Source organism: Schistocerca americana, chromosome 1, assembly GCF_021461395.2.
Source record: "Schistocerca americana isolate TAMUIC-IGC-003095 chromosome 1, iqSchAmer2.1, whole genome shotgun sequence".
NCBI classification, from domain to species: Eukaryota; Metazoa; Arthropoda; class Insecta; order Orthoptera; family Acrididae; genus Schistocerca; species Schistocerca americana.
Window position 1 is genome coordinate 172,797,080 of NC_060119.1, and position 26,554 is coordinate 172,823,633.

The following is a 26,554-nucleotide window of genomic DNA, read 5'->3' on the forward strand; positions in this document are numbered from 1 at the left end:
ATGATCTAACTGAGTTGTAAACCCTGCATCTGTAGTCAAGGCAGGACTGCATGCCTTTAGTCCTTTGGCATTTATACTCTTCAGATGGTGTAACTGTGTCCGACACTCATCAAATGAGACGCCTGGAAGACTGAATGAACTTTTAAAATTGAGAACAATGTCCCTCATTTTAAGAATGTGCAGCTGAAAAGGGTGACACGGACAATTGAAATTAACACAAAGCCTCTTCTTTGAAGAAAATTACCCCATTAAGTACCAGTGTCCTATTTTGAGGACAGAGCACATATTTATTTATAAATACACAATAAATTATTAATTTGCAACTATTACTGTTAAACGTCATTTGTTGATGCTTTTTATGACAAATGTATGCTTACAGGAAATTAAAAGCAATAATCCTGCCATTAACTGATTACTGAATACTAAGGCACATTTTTCATTATTACAGGTATTTACTTTATCGACAATTTAGTAATATTTGAAATATGTGGCAAAGATCTTTTTGTGATTAACTATAGTCAACAATGTGTCTTTTAAACTACTTGCATTGTTAGCTCAATTGGAGTTATATTCATTGTTTTCCATTTTATAAAATTTGGTGTACTTGAAATAGGACACTGGGACTTGGTGTTATCATTTCAGTTATTTGTATTGCTGCACGTTAGAATATGAAACTCTGCTACTGCTGATGTATTTTCTATTTAGAACATGATAATTTTACCAGATTTTGTTGCTGAGGTAAGTAACGACCCCTGTTATATATATTACAGGATATGAAGTTACTTTGAAATTTACAGCGTATTATGAAAGTAGATTTATGAATATGTTACCCATTAGTAAATAATTCAGTTCCAGATGGACAGAGGTATTTACACATCCCTTTTCTGTAATTTGTGCTAATGTATTATTCTTTCATTTCACTTTATTTTATTACATTTTATTTCATTTCATTTTATATAGATTATAATGGCCTTCAGATGAGATAGATACCTCACTAACGAAGAAATAATAAACAGTGATGCATTCTACAATGCGGTGTCAGATGATCAGGACCATATTGATATCATCGTATGTCCTCCTGAAGTAGACTGTATGACCGACGAAGAAGAAGGTCCAGACGATGTTACTGGAACCGTGGAAGTCTCAGATGTGCCAGGGGCTATTGAATTACATTATGTTCCATTAGAGAATAATGAAGAAACTGTATGTAAAACTTCACTGTCAGTTACATCCCAAGTTTCCAGAAGTAAATCGAAGAAGAGACATCTTACTGATGAGAAAAGCAATTGGAAAACGACACCTCCAGTTTATACAAGGCTGTCTCAAACTAGTGAGCGTGACATCAACACAAAGAGAGAGGAATTGAAGGAACAACTTTCTTCCTTGACTCCGAAGGAGATGTTTGAAGAACTTATGAACGAAAACATATACGAGTTCATAGTGAAAGAAACCGTGAGATATGCAGTAAATATGAAGAATATGCAGGATTTTATCCTCACAGTTGAAGATGTGAAGGTCTTTGTTAGATTTCTTCTTTTTGCTGGTTACCATAAGCTCCCTGCTGAAAAGCTATACTGGTCTGAAGATGATGTTGGCATACCAATTATAAAGACAGCTATGTCAAGGAATAAATATCAGAAGTTGAAAACATTGCTTCATTTTCAAGATAATGACTTAGCCAATGAAAACAAACACGATCGCAGATTCCAAATTAGACCTCTCTTGAAAATGATAAATGAATCTTTTCAAAAATTTGGAATATTTGAGGAAATTTGTCAATTGACGAAATGATAGTCAAATACTACGGACAAAGTGGGCTGAAACAGTTTATCTGAGGCAAGCTTATTAGGTTTGGCTATAAGTTGTGGTCTCTTTGTGGCGCAAGTGGCAACTGTTTCAAATTTGATTTATACTGTGGAAAGGATCCAGAAGATACTGCAAGGGATGACCTACTATTGGGATCAAGAGTAGTCCTAAACATGCTGGACTGCATTGAAAAACCCGAGAATCATTGTGTGTACTTTGACAATTTCTTCACTAGTAGAGATGATCTGATTCATCTGAGAAACAGCAGCAGATAACTCCTCACAAGAATCTTGACCACCAAAAGTTGTGGAAGAGAAGAAGATATAATCTGAGGAGAAGGCTTCTATGTTGACCCCACAGGAACTAGATCCCCCCCATGCCGTTGGATTCCGAATCCATGTCCATTGATGTAGTTCCATACCCACTGGTGACAGATCACAATGTGTGAAGTGGACCCCCCACCTCTCTAAGTGTTCGCATAGTCAGTCTGTCGGCAGCATTAACTCCCAGAGAAAAATTAATCAATGTCGCATGTTGATGTTTTTATTGGAGTGTGATGGGAAATGGTACATCACTGTGTTGTGAATAAGAGTGTGTTGTTAAGGAATGTGTAAGATCTGTCATCTTGATTAAAATGGAACCACTCCATAATCTGCTGAAAGAAGACAGCTTCCCAAATATGTTTTCAATATTTTCCACAAATAACAATGGATTGGTAGAGAGAAACGGCCCTCCGTTTGTTTGGGCGCAAATCAGGAACTGAGGGGGCAGTAACTGTCTGAAACTTGCTTGGTTTTGTCTGCCTTCTATGATGTAGCCAACGTGGGAAAGTTTATAGGATGATAACCATCGGCAGTGAACTGCTGCATGATGGGACGGTGAGTGCCTTGTTGCCACCAACAGATAGCTTTGGCTGTTTCACGATACCAAATATACATCATGAAACACCACATACGGTCACAGGCACATGCATGTGCATACCCTAGCTCATCCAAGGATAACAAAGCTAGTAAGTTTTCCTTCATTTGTGTGTGCCCATCAAAAGCTAAAAGCTTTCTTTAATCCTAAAATATTTGCAGTTCTTGTAGACTTTGCTACAACAGATAATACAAGATGGTTTACTTCTAAGGAGAAGCAGCTGGCTTGAGACAATGGCCCATTAGAATAGCAGTTACTCACAATCTATCAGTGATGCACGAATCCCTACATGATGAATGAGTTATTCTAAACAGGGGAAAGTACACACATTCAAATTCCAAATTGTTCCTTTAAAAATTTTAAGAGACTGGGGAAAAAGATATGAATAAGGCTTCAATCTGATGTGTCAATTAGTCTCTGTTTTCTAATGCTAAAAATAAATTGTTTTTCTTCAGAATGAACGTAAATCATAGCAAAACCACTTACTAATTGATAAATGCATATGAATTTGATGAACACATTGTGTTTTGTTACTTTGTTCAAAGCACCAGCGTGTTAGAAAGTTGCAAATTTGGAGGTGAACTAATGAAACTAAATTGTTAGAGGCATGGTAAACATAAAATAATAGAAAATTCAAAAAAGTTTACTAACTTGAGCTCCAACAATTCCATTTCCACCATAGAAGTTATCGGCATACATGTGCATAGATCCTCCTTTTCCTCTTGCACAGCCTGATTTCCTCCCCGTAAGCTCTGACAGAACGACTGATGGTGGAATTCCCATCAGGTAAGTCCAACCATGAGCTCTGTAGGCAGTGATTACACTGTCCTGTGGCCTGAGAGCAGCTTTCATTCCCACTGCAACTGCCTCCTACAAAGGTGTAAGAATTCATGGTAAGGCACCACAAGTCAAATATTCGTCTCCTAGTACACAAATACAAGATAATTTTTCTTTATTAACCATACCTGACCAGAATACAAGTGACAAAATCCGCGTACAATTTTTTCCTTGTATAAATTTCCTGCAGCCGATTCCATTCGACGGATAACATGCATATGCTTATACAACATAAGTGCTTCATCACGTGTCACACTAACTTGTGTAGTTGGGCCAGAATCGAGTTTGTGTAGACGAAATGGCTAAAATATATTTGTGGCATTAAAGACAGCTTTAGAAGGATTGAAACAGGCATTCAGCATAATTTATATAATTCTTATTAATGCAGTACTGTACCTTTGTTTCAAAGTCTGCTTTAGTTGCAAAATTGCTCTTGCTTCCAAAAAATGACGAAAGAGCTTTCTGGAAAAAGAGAGGGAGGACATTTATTATGGTCTAATGTAAAAAATTGGCTGCCAGCACAATAAAAAACCATCACTCTGCACACTGAATACCCAGTTGTGCACAAAGAGGCAACTCTACAGTAAAGAAGGATAACACAACTCACTACTTTATTAGAGAGGATAGTTGCTACTGACCATATAGCGGAGATGCTGAGTTGCGATAGGCACAACAAAAAGATCCACACAATTATAGCTTTTGCCCATTAAGGCCTTTGTCAGCACCACACACACGCAAACGCAACTTGCACACACGTCTGCAGTCTCAGACAACTGAAACCACCACTTTTTTGCTGTGCCTACCGCAACTCAGCATCTCCGTTATATGGTGATTAGCAACTTTTCTTCTCTAATATTGTTACATTCCACCATGGATTTTCCATTGTTTGATAACTCATTACTTGGCAGTTTCAACTAGTGGGGAACAAACACACATTTACTTTGCACAGTATCATAAACAAATTTTATGAAATGCAATTTTTTGTGAATAAATTCTAATGAAATACATTTCTTTAAGAATGCACATCCACTCAAATATGGTGATATTTTTATTTTACTGCAAGGTTAAGAGAAAAATCAAGCTATAAAATGCAACATTAAAGGTTGCTGCATATATTTTTAATGTGGAATTTATGTCTGTCAACACAGCAGCATTTTTGGACCACTATTCACCATTTCACGTCTGTGATCTGCTATTTCAAGTACCAAGCTCACAGTTACACAGAGGAATGTAACAATGTTACATTCATATTTTATGAACAATGTTAAAAAAAATCTAGCATGTAGGTACCAAATGCACTAAGTGAAAACCAGAAAAATATGATGAGGGAACTTTTCCTTGCTTGTCATGAATTAACTTATCAATAAAAGTGAATATTATTATAAATGATTGTCATGGTCTCTTTATATCAACATTTGTATAAGATTATTAGAGGACATTAAAAAAACTAATGATAGTTCTGTTGGTTGGTGCTTTACAGTGCAAAACTGCTAAGGTCATAAGTGCCCACGTCATAATGTAAGAAAAAACAAGTACTACGTAATAACCATAGGTGAAAAAGCAAAAATACAATCAAGAGACTTTAAAAGAGAAGCAGGTAAGGACAAGGAGGTCCATAGCGAAAATTTCTCAAATCATTGAGATGGTGGATGTCCCAATGGGGGGGGTATCAAATTTGCTTTGCCATGCTGCTGCAGTGAATAAAAACTAAGACACAATCAACAGAATGGGTGTCTTCAGCTAAAACATCTAACAATGTTGAGGGCAAACACAGATTTGAATGTAAACAGTTAAGAAATGGACACATGATCAGGAAGTGGCGGACTGTCAAGGGTTGCGAGCAGTTATTTTTTTTTTTTTTGGTGGGGTTTAAGGGCGCTCAACTACTGAGGTCATTAGTGCCCAGTCACTGTTGTTAGAGCACATAGAATCTAGTAAAACTCAAGGGGATGTGGGGGACACCAGAAGGACCTGACAAAGATGCAGATAAAGTAAGTAAAAAGGTTAGATGTCTTTGGACAAGCCAGTCAAAGTTATAAAACGCAGAATACGAGCAGCTGCTCGAGCGTCATCAGCTAAACCATCTGGTAAAGTAGATGGCAGGGACAGGACAACACGAAATTGACTAAAACGGGGACACGACAATAAAACATGGCGCACTGTTAATGCCTGACCACAAGGGCACTGCAGGGCTGGGTCACCGGAGAGCAGGTAGCGGTGGCTAAACCGGCAATGCCCAATCCGCAACCTGGTCAGAAGGACCTCCTCTCGCCGAGATGGTCGGGAGGAGGTTGTCCAAGCAGTTGGGAGCGGTTTTACTGCCCAGAGCTTGTTTCCTTGGAGGGATGACCAAGCATCCCACCACAACGACACAAGCCTCTTACATACATCCCCACGAACGTCAGATGACGGGACACAATGGGAGGCTGGCCGAGGCAGGAGGACTGCAGCCTTGGCTGCAGCATCCGCAGCCTCATTCCCAGGCACTCCTACATGTCCGGGAACCGACAGAAAGCTGACAGGAGAACCATTATCAGCGAAAGAATGGAGGGACTGCTGTATCCGTTGAATCAAGGGATGGACCGGATAGGGAGCTCCAAGGCTCTGAAGAGCACTGAGTGAGTCAGAGCAGAGTACATACGATGAATGGCGGTGGCGGCGAGCATACTGAACGGCCTGATGGAGAGCATAAAGCTCGGCCGTAAAGCTCGAACATTGGTCGAGGAGCCGGTATTTAAAGGTGGCGGCCCCGACGACAAAGGCACAGCTGACACCATCGTCAGTTTTGGAGCCATCGGTGTAAATAAAGGTATGACCGGCAAGTCGAGCACGAAGTTTGACGAACCGAGAGCAATACACTGCAGCCGGAGTACCCTCCTTTGGGAGTGAGCTGAGGTCGAGATGAATATGAACCGGAGCCTGGAGCCAAGGTGGTGTTGGGCTCTCACCCTCTCTGAAGGTGGTAGGGAGGGCAAAATCCAATTGTCGAAGCAGGCGACAGAAGTGGACTCCGGGGGCAAGCAGGGCAGACACATACAACCCATACTGACGGTCGAGAGAATCGGCGAAGAAGGACTTGTAAGAGGGGTGGTCGGGCATAGACAACAGCCGGCAGGCATACCGACACAGCAGTACGTCGTGCCGGTAGGTCAATGGTAATTCGGCAGCTTCAGCATAAAGACTCTCGACAGGACTAGTGTAGAAGGCTCCGGTCGCAAGACGTATCCCCCGATGGTGGATGAAGTTGAGCCGGCGTAAGAGGGATGGCCGAGCGGACGAGTAGACGAAGCTCCCATAATCCAGCTTCGATCGGACTATGGACCGATACAAGCGAAGCAGGACAGTGCGATCCGCTCCCCAAGATGAACCGCTAAGAACTCTTAGGACATTAAGGGAACGTGTACAACGGGCCGCCAAATAAGAGACATGTGGAGACCAACACAGTTTCCTGTCCAACATGAGCCCTTGAAACTTAGTTGTTTCCATGAATGGGAGAACAACGGGACCGAGACTTAAGGATGGCGGAAGGAACGCTTTATATCGCCAAAAGTTGATACAAACCGTCTTCTCTTCAGAGAACTGGAAGCCATTTGCCACGCTCCATGAGTAGAGGCTGTCTAGACAACACTGAAGGCAGCGCTCCAGGAGGCATGTTCTCTGGGCACTGCAGTAGATCGCGAAGTCATCGACAAAGAGAGAGCCTGAGACATTAGGTGGAATACAATCCATAATTGGATTGATTGCGATGGCAAAAAGGGCTATGCACAAGACGGAGCCCTGAGGCACTCCGTTCTCCTGGAGGAAGATGTCTGACAATACGGAACCCACACGTACCCTAAACTTTTGATCCGTTAAAAAGGAATCAATAAAAAGGGGCAGGCGACCGCGTAGGCCCCACCTGTGCATAGTGCGGAGGATACCTCCTCTCCAACAGGTATCATAAACCTTCTCCAAGTCGAAGAACACGGCTACCGTTTGGCGCCTTCGCAAAAAGTTGTTCATGATGAATGTCGACAAGGTCACAAGGTGGTCAACAGCGGAGCGGCAGCGACGAAAGCCGCATTGGACATTAGTAAGTAGCCGACGAGATTCAAGAATCCAGACTAACCGAGCATTAACCATGCGCTCCATCACCTTACAGACACAGCTTGTAAGAGAAATGGGGCGGTAACTAGAAGGAAGGTGTCTATCCTTCCCGGGTTTGGGTATAGGAACAACGACGGCGTCATGCCAACGCATGGGGACTTGACGTTCGGTCCAGATGCGATCGTAGGTACGAAGAAGGAAGCTTTTGCCCGCCGGAGAAAGGTGTGCCAGCATCTGAACGTGAATGGCATCTGGCCCCGGAGCAGAGGACTGGGACAGTGCAAGCGCACGTTCGAGTTCCCGCATAGTAAAGGGGGCCATTATAAGTTTCCAGATTCAGCGAGTGGAAGGAAGGTCGCCGAGCCTCTTCTGCCTCTTTCCTGGGAAGGAAGGCAGGGTGGTAATGGGCGGAGCTTGAAACCTCCGCGAAAAAGCGGTCAAAGGCGTTGGAGACAGCCACAGGATCAACAAGGACCTCATTACCTGAGGTCAGGCCAGGTACCGAGGAGTGGGCCGTAATGCCCGACACCCGGTGCAGGCCACCCCAAACGACGGAAGAGGGAGTAAAACTGTTAAAGGAGCTGGTGAAAGAGGCCCAACAAGTTTTTTGCTGCCTTTGATGACTCTACGGCATTGCGCTCGGAGTCGTTTGTATTCAATACAATTCGCCAACATAGGATGGCGGCGAAAGGTGCGTAAAGCAAGTCGTCGAGCACGGATAGCGTCCCTACAAGCCTCGTTCCACCAGGGGACGGAAACGCGACGTGAAGAAGAGGTAGTACGAGGAATGGAACGTTCGGCAGCACTGATGATAACAGCCGTGAGGTATTCGACCTGACTGTCACAACTGAGAAAATCGTGGTCCAGAAAAGTTGCCAGGGAGGAGTAAAGTCCCCAGTCAGCTTTCGGTATGTTCCAGCGCGAAGGACGTGGGGATGGGGTGTGGTGCAGGAGACGAACGACACAGGGGAAGTGGTCGCTCGAATATGTGTCAGAAAGGACATACCACTCGAACTGACGGGCAAGAGTGGTAGAACAGATCGAGAGGTCCAAGTGGGAGTAGGTATGAGTAGAGTCCGAGAGGAAAGTCGGGGCGCCGGTATTGAGGCAGAGAAGACTGAGATGGTTGAAGACATCCGCCAAGAGTGAGCCTCTTTGACAGGATGCAGGAGAGCCCCAAAGGGGATGATGGGCATTGAAGTTGCCAAACAATAAAAACGGCGGGGGAAGCTGAGCGATCAAGTGCATCATGTCAGCCCGACTAACAGCAGATGACGGTGGAGTGTAGATGGTACAAACTGAAAAAGTAAAAGCAGAAAGAGTAATACGGACAGCTATTGCTTGGAGTGGGGTGGTCAATGGGATGGGATGGTAATAGACATTGTCCCGAACGAACAACATGACCCCACCATGAGCTGGGATACCGTCCACAGGGGTGAGGTCATACCGCTCCGAGGTATAGTGGGTAAAGGCAATATGGTCAGTCGGGCGCAACTTGGTTTCCTGGAGACCAAGGACGAGCGGACAGTGCAGGCGGAGGAGCAGTTGTAATTCCTCCCGATTAGATCGAATACCTCTTATGTTCCAATGTAACAAAGCCATCGCTAGTCAAAAAGTTGGGGGAACGAGACGGGGGAAGAGCTGGTCACCTCGACGGCCGTGGAGGGCCAGGTTGCGAGGGAACAACGCTACAACCGGCGGGAGGCGGATTCGGTTCCATCGAGTCGTCGCCAGCTGCGGCCGCTGTCCCTGGTTGTGTAGGAGGGGCAGCATCATTTGCCGACGAGAGGCCAGCTGAGCGCTTGGCAGCAGAGCGTTCCGGCGAAACTGAGGACGGCCAGGAGCAGCGACTCACGGATGAAGCGTCAGACGAAACGCGCCGGGGTGGAGAGGGGGATAGAGACTACTTCTTGGAGGCCTTCTTGGAACGCCGAGGAGGCACAGGGATGGTGGGCTGGACCCGAAGAAGGTCCTCACACGCGGGGTCCGTTTTGGAACGCCGGACCTCGGAAGCTGGGGTCCGGAACGTTTCCCCGATGGACGCCTGAGAAGAGGATCGCTTCTCAGGTGGCGGGGGGAGAGGAGGAGGAGGAGGAAGGGTGGCCCCTGGGGCAGAAGGGGCGGGGGCCACGGGGGAGGAGGATTTGGAAGGGAGGGATTTGGGAGGCGGAGGCAGAGCCCCCTGATGGGCGGAGGGGGGACAGGATAGGGGTGAGGATACCGCGGAAGGAGTGGACACAACTGAGGCAAACGAAGTGGTCAACGGCACGGGATGGAGGCGGTCATACTTCTTCTTGGCCTCAGAATAAGAGAGCCGATCCAAAGTTTTGAGTTCTTGTATCTTCTTCTCCTTCTGATATGTGGGGCAGTCTGAGGATCTAGGCGAGTGGATGCCAGGACAATTAATGCACCGAGGTGGTGGGGTGCATGTATGTTCCTCACGAAGAGGACGTCCACAATCGCCACAAAGGGGCTCAGCCTCACACCGTGACGACATGTGCCCAAAGCGCAAACACCTAAAACAGCGCATAGGAGGCGGGACGTAAGGTCGCACGTCGCACCGGTAGCACATCACCTTTACCTTCTCCGGGAGAACGTCCCCCTCGAAGGCGAGGATAAAAGCCCCGGTGTCGATGCGACGGTCTTTGGGGCCGCGCTGGACTCGCCGGACGAAATGCACGCCGCGGCGCTCCAGGTTGGCCCTGAGCTCCTCATCAGATTGTAGCAGGAGGTCACGATGAAAAATAACCCCCTGCGTCCTATTTAGTGCCAGATGTGGGACAATGGATACTGGGATGTCCCCTAGGCGGTCGCACGCCTGGAGCGCCGTCGACTGTGTGGCGGAGGTGGTCTTTATAAGAACGGACCCTGATCGCATCTTGCTGAGAGCCTCGATTTCCCCGAAGACGTCCTCAATGTGCTGAACAAAGAACATGGGCTTGGAGGTTGCAAACGTCCCCCCATCGGTTCGAGAACAGACCAAATAGCGGGGGAAGTACTTCGCCCCAAGCCGGAGGGCCTGTCCCTCCTCCCAGGGAGTGGCCAAGGGGGAAAGGGCAGGAGAACCAGAACTAGAAACGGTACCTTATCTTTTGAAAGACTCAGCCGCAGAGTGACCTGATACATGTTGACGTTTCATCTGCGAAACGTCCGCCCCGATACCACCCACTCCGACCAGGGGCTCTCCCCACGGGCGCCACCCAGCCTCAGCAAGGGCCACCTGGCAGGATGACCGTTGCCGGGAGTCCTGATGCCCCAAGGAGACGGGCATCTACTCCTTGGCCGACGTGGGAAGGGTGCAGCTCAGGTATCGGCAGTACGATCCCTGTGTTGTCAGGGGGCTACAACCAAGAGGGTACATGACGACCCCACCACAACGGGCTGGCTACCGTGCTGCATTTCTGGTCCCATGGAAAGTCCATCATGATTGCTGGTGCAGATGGGGACGCACTATGGGCGTAACTTGTACAACCCATCAGGCGTTTAGGCCCAATTTGAGCAATAGTGGGTATGGTTACAACGCCGGTACAATGCTGAGTGCCAAGGTCTTAGTGCACTTAGAACCAGTGGTACACCACGTAAGGTGTCCTTCCCCAAAAGGCTCGTACTTCTGTAGAATTTTGAAAAATGGAGGTCAAACCCCAAGGGGGACCATCACATGGAAGGCCGAAACGGTTGAAACTCCTTTTAGTCGCCTCTTACAACAGGCACGAACACCGCAGGCCCATTCTTACCCCGGACCCGCAGGGGGAGTTGCGAGCAGTAAGACATGTGGGAAGACCAACAGAAGAGGGAAAGGACCGAGATATAGGGATGGGGAAGAAATTCCTGGCACTGCCAGAAATTAACACAGACAGTACTATCAGCAGAAACCCGGAAGCCATTGTCAATGCCCCATGAATAGAGATGATCAAGACATTCCTGAAGACTCTGCTCAAGTAGAGGGGTTCATTAAGAGCTGCAGAAGACATAAATGTCATCAATGAAAAGAGAGGCTGAGATACCTGGTGGGAGACAATAGCGTTAATGGTTATGGCAAATAATACGACGCTGAGCACGGAACTCTGAAGCATCCCGTTCTCTTGAATAAAAGTGTCGAACAGAACCAAGTCCACACATACCTTAGAAACACAATCTTCTAAAAATTCCCAGAAAAAAAGGGACAGGTGCCCCGGAAGCCCTACTCTTGCATAACATGGAGGATACCTGTCCTCCAGAAAGTGTCATATGCCTTCTCCAAATCAAAAAATATGACCACAGTTTGGCAATTCTGCAAAAAACTGTTCATAATATGAGTTGACACAGTGATAAGATAATCAACTGCAGAGTAATGCCTACAGAATCCACGCTGGGCGTTAGTGGGGAGATTCTGAGACTTGAGCAACCACACTAGCTGACCATTAATCATATGTTCCATCACCTTGAAGACATTACTGGTGAGGGAAATTGGGCGCCAGATGGAAGGAAGGTGTTTGACATTACCAGTCTTACGTATGGGAATGACAATAGCCTCACACCAGTGATGTGCCATACATCCAAATGCAGTTATATGTATGGAGGAGAAAACTTAAACCCTCCAGAGATAGGTGTTGCAACATCAGAATGTTAATGCCATCTGGTCCTGGAGCGGATGACTGGGACAAAGAGAATGAATGTTTAAGCTTCCTCAGTAAAAGCAGTATTGTAACATTCACGATTATGGGATGAAACAGATACTGTCCTTGCCTCCTCCAACTGATTCAAAGGGAGGAAAGCAGGATGGTAGTGGGTGAAACTCAAAATGTCTGCAAAATATCGGCCCAAGGTGTTGGAGATATCAACATGATCTACAATGACATTGTTCGCCATGGTCAGATCAGCAAGTGGGGGAATGAACTGTGGTTCCTGAAAGCCACCAGAGATTATCCCAAACAGCAGAAGAGGGAGTAAAGCTGTTAAAAGAGCTTTGAAAAGAAAGCGAACTAGCTTTTTTGTTATCGCTGAAAATTTGGTAATGTTGCACATGTAGCTGTTTATATGGATAGCTGATCACCACTGTGGGATGGTGTTTAAAAATGCAGATAGCTTGTGTCCAGGTGCAGTTTGCGTCGCGGCATGCTTCAGTCCACCAGTGGACAGGGGTATGTTGGTGCGAGAAAGATATGAGAGGTATGCAACATTCTGTGGCTGTGAGAATAGTGCTTGTAAGGTATTCTATCTGGTCACCAATGCAGAAGAAATGGCGTGCATTGAAAGTGGCCAGTAAGGAGCACAGCTGCCAGTCAGCCTGAATAGCTGCCAGTTGGTTTGCCTCACAGATAGGATAGGCATTAACAAATGAATGACACATGGGAAATGGTCACTTGAGTGTGTGTTGGAGAGAACAGAGTACTCAAGACGATGAGCAAGCTGAGCAGTACATATCGAAAGGTCCAAGTTGGAAAAGAAGTCCGGGGAATTGAAAATAAATGTGGGTGTACCCAGGTTCAAACAGATTAGATTGAGCTCGTTGAAGATATCTACTAGGAGAGAGCCTCTCTGACAGAGGCATGGAGAGCCCCAAAGGCAATGGCAGGCATCAAAATCGCCGAGCAGCAAAAAGAGAGGAGGAAGCTGAGCAATAACTTGCAAAATGTCTGCCCTGGTGACAGCAGAAGATGAGGGTGAGTAGATGTTGCAAAGAGACAAGGTGAAACCAGGAAGGGAAAGACAGACAGTAACAACTTGAAGCTGGGTATGCAAAGAAATGCTGTGACTATAGATGTCATCCCTAATGATCAACATGACTCCCCAATGACCCGGAGTCTCCACCTCTGGGGGAAGTTCAAAACGGACTGAATTTAAGTGTTGGGGGTGAAAGTGATCGTGAGGGTGTAATTCTGTTTCCTGGAGGCAGGAAACAACAGGACAGTATGATCGCAAGAGGAGCTGTAATTAAAACCTATTGGTTCCTATGTCGCAAATTCATTGCAGAATAACCACGTCCGATGACAAGAGATGGGTCAAATAAGGGGGCAGTCACAGAGGTGGCTGCAAAGTTCCAGAACAATCGCAATGACCAGCTTCGGGAGGGGGATCCTGGTCCATTAGTTCGACAGAGGTGTTGGTATTTGCCTTCGGCTGGCCAGCACAGTGGTTGTTGATGGTGCATCCCAGTGAAGCGGAGATTATCTGGGTGAGGGTATAGCATGGTGACATCGCTGAGGAAGAATGTCAAGGTGGAGAAGGGGAAGATCACCTTTGTTTGACTGCTTAGAACCTTAGGGTTTGTCAGGTCCCTAACAGCAGAAAATCTCTATAATAGACGTGGCTGCTGAACTGTATCCCCCAACAACAGTTAAAACTTCCAAATAATGGACAGCATGAAAGAATAGATGGTTGTGTAAAGTAAATGGCAACAATCATTATTATACTTTTGAATGTTTGTAAGTTAAAGTACACACTGTTTCTATTGTCAAGGAAGAGAGCTTATGTACTGTAGTGTTAAGATGTCACAAAAACGTTCATTGAAAAGATCATCATCATCATCAAGTCTATAGAAAGGAAAGCTTAGTGTTAGAGATATGGCTACAGCTCGTGCTGCTGTAGGAACAGAGATCAGTGAAATTTTAAGAAACAAAAAGGGCATTCCGAAATTGTGGGCTGAAAATGATATCAGTAGACAAGCTTTTTCCCAACACACCAGGTTTAGAAGTTGACAATTTGACTTTTGAATGGTTCTGCCAGGATCCAGTTAGTGGCCTCTGATTTGAGAGACAGCATCTGCAATTGGCAAGGATTTAGGACTTTGTGATTTTAAACATCTGTATGCTGGTTTGACAAATTTAGGAGTAGACACAACGTCTCTTTTCTACTCGTGTATGATGAATCCAGTTCAGTGGATGAAAACATTGTGTCAGATTGGTGAAAATGGATAACAGGAATTTATGGGAGTTACAAAGAAAAACATTTTCAACTTTGACAAGGCTAATCTTTTCTTCAGAATTCTTTCCATTAAATCATTTAGTTTGAAAGGAGACAACATTTCGAAAGAACAAGTCACTGTTCCACTGTGTGCTAATATGATGGGCAAATTTTAAAAGCCTTTAATTATTGGTAAGGTTGCAAAGCTTAGATGTTTTAAGGGTATTGTCTTGAGTAAACTGAAAATGAAGTGGTATGCTAATAAATGATTTTGGATGGCGAGAGCAATAATCAGTGAATGGTTGATGGCATTTGACAGAAGAAATGAAAGACATAAGAAAAAGTAATTTTGTTTACGGATAATGCCGCTTACCACTGCAGTGCTGCACTAAAAAAATGTAAGAATTTCTTTCTGCTGCAAAATTCAACTGCCCATTGTCAATTACTGAATGAGGAAATTATTCAAAATTTCGAAGTGCTTTACAGGTGGAAAGTGTTGAGACATTTTGTCTCTCAGACAGACAATTTTGAATCAATGTATGAACTCTGGAAATCTGTCATGGTACTGCATGCAATTCTATGGATTTCTTCAGTCTTAAAACAAGTAACATACGTTACATCGGCAACTGTTTCAAGAAGGCAGGGTTCATCTTTAATGACCATGCTTCAGCAACTGATGACAGTGTGGGGGGGGAAAAAAAAAAAAAAAAAAAAAAAAAAAAAAAAAAATAGACAACAGGATTGAATTGAACCAGACTTTACTCTAGTTCCAAGTAAGCAGGCAGCTGAAGAGGTAAGAAAATTTAAATACTACCTTTTAGAAAAGTGATGAAGAAGGACTCAGTTTAACTCTAGCAGTTAAAACATGTACCAAGTTGACAATTATAAGTGACACTCTTGTTCAGAGAAAAATACATGATTATTTCGAACCAACCATCTAGAATGTGTGAAAAAAAATTTTAATACTTTATTATACTAGTGTATGGGGATATTTTAATGAAGTACTGTACTTCAATGAAGATGAATTTTCACTAATTTACTTATACAGTATACTGCAGTACAATTTTCCCTGTACATGTATGTTATTCAGAAGTCTTACTGTATTATAATATTTTTAATAATAATTTACTGACAACGAGACACTCGTAGAGGATTAGGATGCTTTTTACTGTCATTCTTCACCTCTAGAGAGTTGATTTCTTTATACAGAGTTGCTAACAGATCTTGAACACACTGAAAAGTAATGTTCTGTTTGCTGTTCTGAACAGTGAGAAACTGCTATAATAATCCAAAAACACATACCCATCTTCTCAATGACTAATACAATTTGGTGGACAGGTTTATGACAGTAATGCGCGTGCGATCTCTCTCTCTCTCTCTCTCTCTCTCTCTCTCTCTCTCTCTCTCTCTCTCTCTCTCTCTCTCTCACACACACACACACACACACACACACACACACACACTCTTTTAGTGTGAAACTAGTTTTTCGTAATTACCATAGAGAGTTCCATGAAGTCTGGTAACACACTGGCTGCAACTTCTTTACTCACTTTGTACCATGTTCCAAACTGGCAGCATTGCAAAAAATCAGCAATGCAATAACTCAGTTCACATATTTCAAAGAGATTACAGTTCCAGATTGCTATCAAGTACACTATGTCAATGAAACCATGCACACTTTAATAAAATATGTATCTATTGGAATAAGGAATGGTTGTTTTTCGGGATTTGTACTGCAGAGTCAAAATGTAATAAACCTATTCAAGGCAAACAAGATGAAAAATCTCTTAAATGAAGCTATGCACCTTCAATCTGTTTTCCAAGAAATAGCACCTAGTAACACTGAACCACAGCAAAATAAGAGATCAAAAATAACTTCTTATTGCAAAATGGTAGTATTTACATAGCAAAGAAAAATCAGAAACAATGCTATATTTTGAAGACCTGAGTTTCAAGATCCAGCAAAAGAGAAAGATTTGGAAAAACTAGTTAATAGAACTAGTATGGGATTACCTCATGACTCACGACACAAAGACATGAAATAGGCACCACACATTCTTTATGCCTACGTCTATGTTTCATTTTAGAAAACTCATTCCTTGTGGTACAGTTTGTTACAAATATATTCAATTTTGTAACAGGAACATTTCTAGCATTGCACTAATCTTCTATGCCGATTTGCTATAATTTGAGTTATTAGTACCTATTTACAATCTTGATCTATCAAAACATGTTTATGCATGACTGGCAATCTGCAGTGAACAATGATGTGGAGCTGTAATACAGGCAGAGGTCTTCCACATACAGTTACGGTTAGACTGTCGTTCCCACTGCAGTCACAATAGCATTGACTGCAATGGCAAAGAGGGTTACACTCAGAACTGATACCTGAGGGGCTCAAATTTGATGTACATATTGGTTGCTGATGACTGAACCTATCTAGACCTGGAACAATTGGAGGGATAGGAAATTGTGGTAAGCAACCCAGAAGCCCCACTTGTCCAGTACAAATATCTGTAGGATGTGATGGCAATTGGTGGTACCATACCTCTTCCACAGATCAAACAACACAGCAATCAGATATTGTCATTGTGCGGAAGCATTGCACACTGCAGATTCTAGATGGATCAAATGTTCTGTGGTGGACCACAGTGCCTGAAACTCAATTTGAAATTGAGATAAATATCCTCTGACTTCCAGGTACAACACAGTTGTTGGTTGTCCATTCTTGAAATTTGTTTACGCAGCACATTCATTCGAGATTGGTCAATAATTAACTGATATTTGAAGGCCTTTCCCCGGTTTCAGGATAGGAATAATAATACCCTTCCACCATCTGAAAGGTAATTCCCGTTCTTGCCAAATATGGCAGAAAAATCAGAAAATTTGTCTTATGCTGTTATTGCTAAGGTGTTAAAGCATTTGACTGTGGATTTTTGTCAGGTCCTGGCGCTGTCTCAACAATCTGCCAAAGCGCGGTAGAACTCCCATTCACTAAATGGAACTTTATGTGAGTTAAGATCTTGTGCATGGAAGGTAAGCAGTTTTGCTCCGCCAGGTGTTTCTGGGTCAAGAAAGTAGGCTGGTAGCCACTGAAACAGATGCTTCACTGTAGCATACTTTGAAACATTCAGCAATGGTTGCTTCTAATGCAGCATTTAGTGGCACCTGCACACTGAAAGTGTTAGAGTGTGTAAGCTTGCAAACTCCTGCAGACACTCTCTCGCTGTGTTAATCCAATTTTTTTAGTAGGATTTGTAATTTTTAACAATAGAGAAATTGGTTTCTGAGAACCATGTCTGCTCAAGTGCCATGCAGTTTACAAAGTAGTCATTAACTGATGGAGATTGGATAGGTGACAAAAGTAGCTACGACAATTCCTCTGAAGGAGCATACGAGAACTGTTGTTTTCTATAGCATGATTGGTGGTAGACTGCTGGTCTGTTTCATCCTGGGACAGGACATCTTGGCAGGGGTCCTCTTCTCTGGTGATGCTGGAGGAGTACAAAGCATCGGCAGGCAGGCACTGACATGTGGCTAGGGACATGAGAGTGTTTTACATTCCTGGATTTTTTCTCTCTTGAAAACTGGACATGTTGGCAAATGAAGGGGTGGTCTTCTGGACAACTGACACATGTAACAGGTAGTTTGCAGAGTCTGTCCTCATATGTTATCCTTCTGCATGTCCCCGAAGTTGCCTCAATGGTACAATGGGTGGACATGTATCCCCAAACCTTTGGCACCCAGGAGGAAGAAAATATTGTTTAACATTACACCCACGAAACCTGACTAACCCTCACAGGCAAAACGTTTCCCCTGAAAATTAAGATAAAAGCTCTAGTGTACAACCCATTACTCTTAGGTACTCTCTGAATGAGATGAACAGAATGAACTCCACACTGCTCTAGGTTAGTTGACAGTTCTTCATTTGTGAGTAGTGTTACGTCCCGAAGGAATATATGATCTTGAATCCTGACGAGTTTGTTACAAGGAGAGAGTGAGCTTGATACAGACCTAAAGTGTGTGTGATTGGTTAGCATTCAAACTATCTTAACAACAGAGATCCATTTCTTGTTTTCTCTACTGCAGCACTTATTCTGAACCTATTCTCAATATTTTCAGTGCAAAAAAAAGTGGCTTCGCTGTTGTAAAGGGTTCTCTGTCAGCTCTGGAGCACACTAAGAACAGCAAACTGTTCATTTCTGCTTGCAGGATTCACATTCCATGGAATGGCCAAAGCTAGAAATGCTGTGGAGGTAGTAAGTATCGGCATAAACATCTTGTCTTCTTTCACCTGAGATGGCCATGTTGGCATGACCACCAATATTGGCGAGTTTGATCCATTTCATTGCTGGGCATCTGCACTGATGATCTCACTTGACCTGATGCTCTCATTATGCACCTCACCACTGCAAAGACTATCTGGCTTAGCAGCCTTTGCTCGTTGTCCCTGTGCCCTGGATTAGACATGCCCATACTTCTTGGCATACACGTGGAGGTTACAACTCATGCATCAAGCAGTGCGATCCCCACACTGTCGGGAGGCTACAGTCATGAAGGTACAGAGGGCACATGATGATCCTCCGGCAAGCCACACTGATAGGTGGACAAAAGGCCTTGTGATTCTCAAGTATCCAGCACAATCGATGAGCCACCACTCTCTATAGCAATTTTAATAGCACATTCAAGAGACTGACTGGTCTATAGCTATCAACGAAGTTGCAATTTTGCCTGGCTTAAGGACTGGGATGATGGAACTGTCCTGCCATTGTGAGGGGAATTCAGTCCTAAGCCAGATTCAACTGGAAACCTTGGGCTGATAGCATTCATGATCCATGTTCAGATGTCGAATCATTTCACTGCCCTGTGTCAAGGCCGAGGGCCACATCTCAAGACAAGTTGAGGGCTCTAAGCAATTCCCATTCATTAAGAGGGCCATTTTATGGTGCACGGCAGTTTGCAGAAAAAAATTGGCAAGCATCTTACACCCATTGTTTGCGTGCTTGAAATTCTAAACTGAGTAGTGAAGCGTTAACCAAGGACAGATAGGTTTGTAACAGACCACAATGGACCAATGGCTGGTGTTGGCCTATACATGGCTTGCCACGCATCTAAGGAGGAAATGCTCCCAGCATTCTTTTTTCCTCTGTTCAATTAAAAAAGAGCAGCTGCTTAAAGGTTATGAGGTTTGATATTAAGGGACCTTACTTATATACAAACAACAAAAAAAGTTTTGCATCACCCCAGTTCCCAAAACTCCTGAAAATAGACATTGATTGCGGATAATGTAACACAGAAACAGTCCACCTGACTGTTCAGAGACGTCACTAAACCCGATAAAAGATGTAAACAACCATGCATGAGCAGTGCCCATTAGACAGAAGGGGTTTGACAGCTGATCAGATCCAGTCATTCCACCAAGGAGGTGGTACACAACTTGTATTGTCTGTAGTTCAACCATGCCTAGACGGTCAATACCGCGTTTCGGTCATATGTCCATATTGTTACTTTGTGCCAGGAAGGGCTCTCAACAAGAAAAGTGTCCAGGTGTCTTTGAGTGAACCAAAGCGATGTTGTTCGGACATGGAGGAGAAACAGGGACTGTTGATGGCATGCCTCTCTCAGGCCTCCCAAGGGCTACTACTGCAGTGGATGACCGCTACCTACAGACTACGGCTTGTAGGAACCCAGACAGCAATGCAACTATGTTGAATAATGCTTTTCTTGCAGCCACAGGATGTCATGTTACAACTCAAACTGCGTGCAATAGGCTGCATGATGCACAACTTCACTCCCGACATCCATGGCAAGGTCCATCTTTGCAACCATGACACCAAGCAACATGGTAGAGATGGGCCCACCAACATGCTGAATGGACCGTTCAGGATTGGCATCACGTTCTCTTCACCGATAAGTGTCGCATATGCTTTCAACCAGACAATCGTCGGATACATGTTTGGAGGCAACCCCGTCAGGCTGAACACCTTGGGCACACTGTCCAGCAAACGCAGCAAGGTGGAGATTCCCTGCTGTTTTGGGGTGACATCATGTGGGGCCGACGTATGCAGCTGGCTGTCATGGAAGGTGCCATAATGGCTGTAGGATACGTGAATGCCATCCTCCGACTGATAGTGCAATCATATCGGCAGCATATTGGAAACGCATTTGCTTTCAGGGACGACAATTCACGCCCTCTTTGTGCACATTTAGTGAATGACTTCCTTCAGCATAGCAACATCACTTGACTGGAGTGGCCAGCACGTTCTCCACACATGAACCCTATCAAACATGCCTGCGATAGATTGAAAAGGGCTGTTTATGGACGACGTGACCCACCAACCACTCTGAGGGATCTACGCCGAATCGCCGTTGAGTAGCAGGACAATATGGACCAACAATGCCTTAATGAACCTGTGGATAGTATGCCACGATGAATACAGGCACACATCAATGGAAGAGGATGTGCTACTGGGTATTAGAGGTACTGGTGTGCACAGCAATCTGGACCACCACCTCTGAAGGTCTTGTTGTATGGTGGTACAACGTGCAATGTGTGGTTTTCACGAGCAATAAAAAGGGCGGAAATGATATTTATGTTGATCTCTATTCCAATTTTCTGTACAGGTTCCGGAACTCTTGGAATCAAAGTGATACAAAACTTTTTTTGATGTGTGTATTTGAAAAGCACATCACAACCCCAGATTGCCACTAATTATTTTTTTAGACCACTGTGTGACCAGCTGCTGGTGTTGGGGGGCCATGGAGAGGGAGAAAGGGGGAGGGGGCAGTGATGTTTCTGGAGTGTGAATAATTGCCCCAGCTCTACTCTGGAGATAGTCTGCCAATTCCCCAACTGAGGTGCCCAGCTAGGAGGACCGGTCAGACGAATGATGGCATGGTCACTACAGAACCTTCAGAGAGTGGTCACTATCTTCCTGCACAACTTGAAATCAGAAAGTAGTACTCTATCAGGAGACACCTTTCAGATTGCTTGATACTCCCTAGAGGGGACTGCATGTACTGAAATCTCCAAGCAAAACACAAATGGTGGGAGAAGTTCCTGCATCATGTGGATCATGTTGGGATGAAGTATTTACTTGCCAGGAGGTTGGTAAATATTACAGATGATTATGTCAGTTGCCATCCGATTTCACACAGCTATCACTTGTAAAAGTGCATGATGATTTTGTTAGCTAGTAGGTGCTTTAGAGTGCAAAAGGTGCTGTAGGGTGCAAATTGCTAAGGTTATAAGGTCTGTATTAGAATGTAAGAAAAAACAAGTGCTACATAAAAACCTGGGGCGAAAAAAGGCAAAAACCCAATCAAGCAATTTTACAAGAGGAGCAGCTAAGGACAAGGGCATCCCTAGGAAAAATTTTCCAAAACATCATTGAGTTGGTGGAAGTCCCTGTGAGTGGCATCAAATTTGCTTTGCCATGCCGCTGCGGCGAATAAAAATGAGACGCAATCGAAAGAACATGTGGCAGCCACTAAAACATCAGACAAAGTAGATGGCAAACATAAACGCAAACGGTTAAAAAATGTGTGCCAGATCAGAAAGTGGTGGATTGTCAAGTGTTGGGAGCAGTAGGTACAGAGAGGGGCAGGGTTGCCACTTAAAAAATGGCGGTGACTATAGTGCATTTAAAATTAACTGTGACTTTTGACGTATGGCTCACTGGAGGGGACATGACGCCATTCCCAGGTAACACCAATGGTGAGCCGGTTTCCCTCACCACGCTGCCAGCAGCTTGGTTGGTAAGGTGCCTCCGTTGCCACACCGGGGATAAACAGTATCACGTGGTGCCGCGCTTCAGATGCTTCTGTGTTCGTTAGCTCTCTTCGGTCCTTAAAGTTTTCTGCGGTCGTCACGTGGTGTGAATAATTGTTCTTGTGTTGGCAATGCATTGATAATAACAGTGCAGCATGTCTGAAGGGACCAAACTGCGAGGTCATCAGTCCCTTGTTCCCAGTAAAATAATTACACAAGGAAAGAGGAAAAGGAAGGAGACGTACAGCACAATAACAGGAGAAAGGAAGAACCAGAAGAACGACAGAAGGACAACCGACACTACAATGGACAAAACAGGAAAAGAAAACCACAGAGAAAAGCAAGAAACAGATAGAAGGGATAAAAACAAGAGAGCAGATGTCTGTGGCTGGCCGACCATGAGAATAAAAGGAAAAGCCAGCCACTCTGCGACACAATTAAAACATCCAGCCTAAAAGCATTAGAGTGGAGAACACACAGGGAGAGGACATGCGCTAAAACTTACATAGAATGATACAACCCACTGTCATGTATAAAACATAAAACTAAATTAGCCGGTGAGGCGTTCTCAGCTAAAATTAATGGCAACGAGTCCGGTAACTGAAGAGTCCGTCTCAGGGCAGCCAAAGAAAGACAGCTCACGTAGATATTAGGGCCACCGTAGATATTAGGGCCACTGTCAGCCGGGTGCCGCACCAACACTGAGGCGGGTCATCACAGCTCAGGAGGTAGCCCTGTGTCTCCAAAGCGTGGCGAACGCGGAACCGACAGAGAACCACAGAGTCCCTGCAAAAGCCCTGCGTGGAGGTCGTAGTCTCCTTAATCGCCGGCAGTTTGTTGTGCATACTGAGGTTATGCTATTCCGTCTCCCAAAGCTGCAAAACCTTGTGGCGTAGTACTGAACGCAGATCAGTTGCAGAGAAACCGATCTCCTTAAGAGGTTTTCATGTAGCCTATTTGGCCAGCCAGTCGGCAAGTTTGTTGCCTGGGATGCAGACGTGTCCTGGGGTCCACACAAACACCACTGAACGACTAAACCGTTCTAGGCATAGCTGGACTCCTGGATGGTTCCTACCAAAGGATGACGAGGATAGCACTGTTTGATAGCTTGTAGGCTGCTCAAAGAGTCAGTACACAGAAGAAACGACTCACCAGGGCATGAACGGATGTGCTCAAGAGCATGGGATGTAGCCACCAGCTCGACAGTTAAAACACTGCAGCCATCGGGCAAGGAACGCTGTTCAATATGTCCTCCAGGGACATACACAAAACCAACATAATCATCAGCCATCGAGCCGTCAGTGTAAACCACTTCATGGCCTCAGTACATGTGAAGAATTGAGAGGAATTGGCAGCGGAGAGCCACAGGGTTAACTGAGTCCTTAGGGCCATGTGAAAGGTCCAAGCGAAGCCATGGCCTAGGTGTACACCATGGAGGTGTACATGAATGTACCTGAAGCATAGGTGGAAAAGGTAAGGACTCCAGTTCCGAAAGAAGGGATTGGAAACCAACTGCAATTGGAAGCCCTGACCTGGGCTGCTGATGTGGGAGATGAACCACTGTTGGTGGGAAAAGGAGCTGGTAATTCGGATGCGCAGGCGAACTACCAACATGTGCCATGTAATTGGATGAATGGAATGACGCTGACAGAAGCGCATAACAAATGACTTTGCGGCCAAAAGCTGGAAACCATGGGCTAGAGCCCATGACTGTGCCTTGTGGATGGCTCCCTGTAGGCGCCGCTCAGCAACACCAGTACTGGGTGGAGCCGACTCGTGGGACACAAGATTATCAGTGGTAAAGCGACCTTGGCAGAAGCCACCCTGACATGGAGCCAGTAGGCCTTGTGACTCCAGGACCCAACCCAACCGCCAGCGCACCATACGTTCCAGCAGCTTACAAAGAGTGGTGGTGAGGCTGATGGGCCGATAGCTATCCACATAAAGTGGGCTTTTACCGGGTTTGAGCACAGTAATGATGGAAAGATGCATTGCACCAGATCTGGTTGAAGATGATGAGGAGATGTCGCTTGTAACCAGATGAAAGAGGTTTAATTGTCTGACTGTGGATCCGATCTGGCCCAGGAGCTGCGTCGGGGCAATGTGCTAGGGCACTGAGGAGCTCCCACTCTGTAAATGAAGCATTATAGGATTCACTGTGGCATGTAGTGAACGAGAGGACTTTCCCTTCCAGCCACCATTAGAGTGCGAAAGGCTGGGGGGTAGTTCTCCAATGCAGAGACTCCAGCTTAGTGCTCAGCCAAGTGCTCTGCAATAGTGTTCGTGTCTGTATATAACACGCCATTTATGTTAACAACAGGAACACTTATTGGGGCCTGGTACCTGAAAACACATCTGATCTTTGCCCAGACTTGGGAAGGTGGGGGAAGGTGATGTATGGCACCCAATGGTCAAGACGTATCTCTCCCAGCACTCCTGCTTCTGTCATTTGATAAGTTGGTGAACGCGGCACAGAGCTGTTTCAAGGCTATGAGGAGCTCCAGGGAAGGGTGCCACTTATGCCGCTGTAGAGCTCACTGTTGCTCCTCAATTGCTTCAGTGACTTCCGGAGGCCACCAAAAGACTACCTTTCGCCTGGGGCACCATAAGGAGTGAGGGATCATGTTTTCTGCCACAGAAACTACTGTTGGCGTCACCCGCTCAACCATCACATTGATGTTACTGTGTAGGGGAGACTCAACAGTGACAGAGAAGTGAGGGCTTCCCAGTCCGCCTAGTTTAAAGCCCATCTGGGCAGGTGTCCGTGAGCCTGATGCCGGGGCAGTGACAGGAAGATGAGGAAGTGGTCACTACCACACAAGTCGTCATGTACTCTCCATTGGATAGATGGGAGAAGTCCTGGGCTGCAAATTGATAAATCAATGGCCGAGTAACTACTATGAACCACAGTGAAATGTGTGGCAGACCCAGTATTTAAGAGGCAGAGGTCGAATTGCGACAGTAAAGTTTCGACATCTCTGCCTCGGCCAGTGAGCATGGTACCACCCCACAAGGGGTTATGGGAATTAAAATCTTCCAGAAGTACGAACGATTTAGGGAGTTGATCAACCAGTGCAGCTAATACATTCAGAGGTACTGCACCATCTGGAGGAAGATATACATTGCAGACAGTTATTTCCTGCGTCGTCCTTATACTGACAGCAACAACTTCAAGAGGGGTTTGAAAGGGTGCAGTTTCACTACAGACTGAGCTTAGGACATAAACACAAACCCTACTTGACACTCGATTTAGTCGCTATGGTTCCTGTAATATCCCTTATAGCCGCGGAGGGCAGCTGTCCGCATTGCCAGGAACCAGGTTTCCTGGAGGGCAATGCAGAAAGCAAGTGTAAAGTTTAACAGTTGCCATAGCTCAGCCAGGCGGTGGAAAAAATCGCCACAATTCCACTGGAGGATGACATCGTGTGACTGGGAAGGCATGGAGCATCCAATGAGGCAGCTTATGCCTCAGGGTCACCTGCTGCCACCGACTTATTGCCTGAGCAGTCTATATCCATTGTGTCCAAGGGTCTGGCGAGATCAACGTCCTTGGTGGATGCCTGAATCTCCACCTCATCCACAGACGCACAGCTTGCAGGGAGCAGTGGTGTGGGTGCAACCGTAGGTCTCTTGGTCTTGGGGATCTTCTTTTTGGATCTTTCTCGCTGTTCCTTGGGTTTTTCTGGCTGGGAGGATTTCACTGATTCAGTCTCCGGGACTGAGGATGAGTGTGAAGCCCTTCAATCACCTGCCACTGGCGGGTGTCATCTTTCCCACTAGCAGAAACCTGGGAAGGGAGTGACCCAAGGGACCCCTTCCTAGCGACAGGAGCCGAAGGAGTTGTACGCTTCTCCAGCTTAAAAGTGGGGACAGACGTCCCCAATGGTTGGGGGAGTGTTGCTCCTGAAGTAGGTGGTGCAGGAGCAACAGGGAGGGAGGGAAGTGTCCCCCCCCCCCCCACCTTCAAGGGCGCAGGTGCAGACTTACAGCCCTGAGAAGTGACTGAGGTTGGTGGAGCTGATGCGGTTAGAACTGTTGTAGCAGCAGCTTAAGATTGTATCATGCATATCGGATGTAGGCATTCAAATTTCCTCTTAGCCTCAGTGTTGGTCAATCAGTCTAGGGTCTTGTACTCCATGATTTTCCTTTCTTTCTGGAGAATCCTGCAGTCTGGTGAGCAAGGTGAATGGTGCTCTCTGCAGTTTACACAGATGGGAGGCGGGGCACGTGGAGTTTTGGGATGTGACATGTGAC

General features: G+C 45.3%; 1 protein-coding gene across 2 annotated transcripts in view; it reads right to left on the reverse strand.

Annotated features, from left to right (window-relative positions):
- The window catches only part of LOC124598102 (pyruvate dehydrogenase E1 component subunit alpha, mitochondrial-like), a 100,332-nt gene that overhangs the window by 66,378 nt on the left and 7,400 nt on the right, over positions 1-26,554 (reverse strand). For both annotated transcript variants that reach the window (XM_047136014.1, XM_047136097.1), the window contains 3 exons: positions 3,958-4,023; positions 3,690-3,863; positions 3,376-3,594 (listed from right to left, as the gene is read on the reverse strand). In XM_047136014.1, coding sequence (XP_046991970.1) covers positions 3,376-3,594; positions 3,690-3,863; positions 3,958-4,023 — 459 coding nt within the window. The remainder of the gene's footprint in view (positions 1-3,375; positions 3,595-3,689; positions 3,864-3,957; positions 4,024-26,554) is intronic.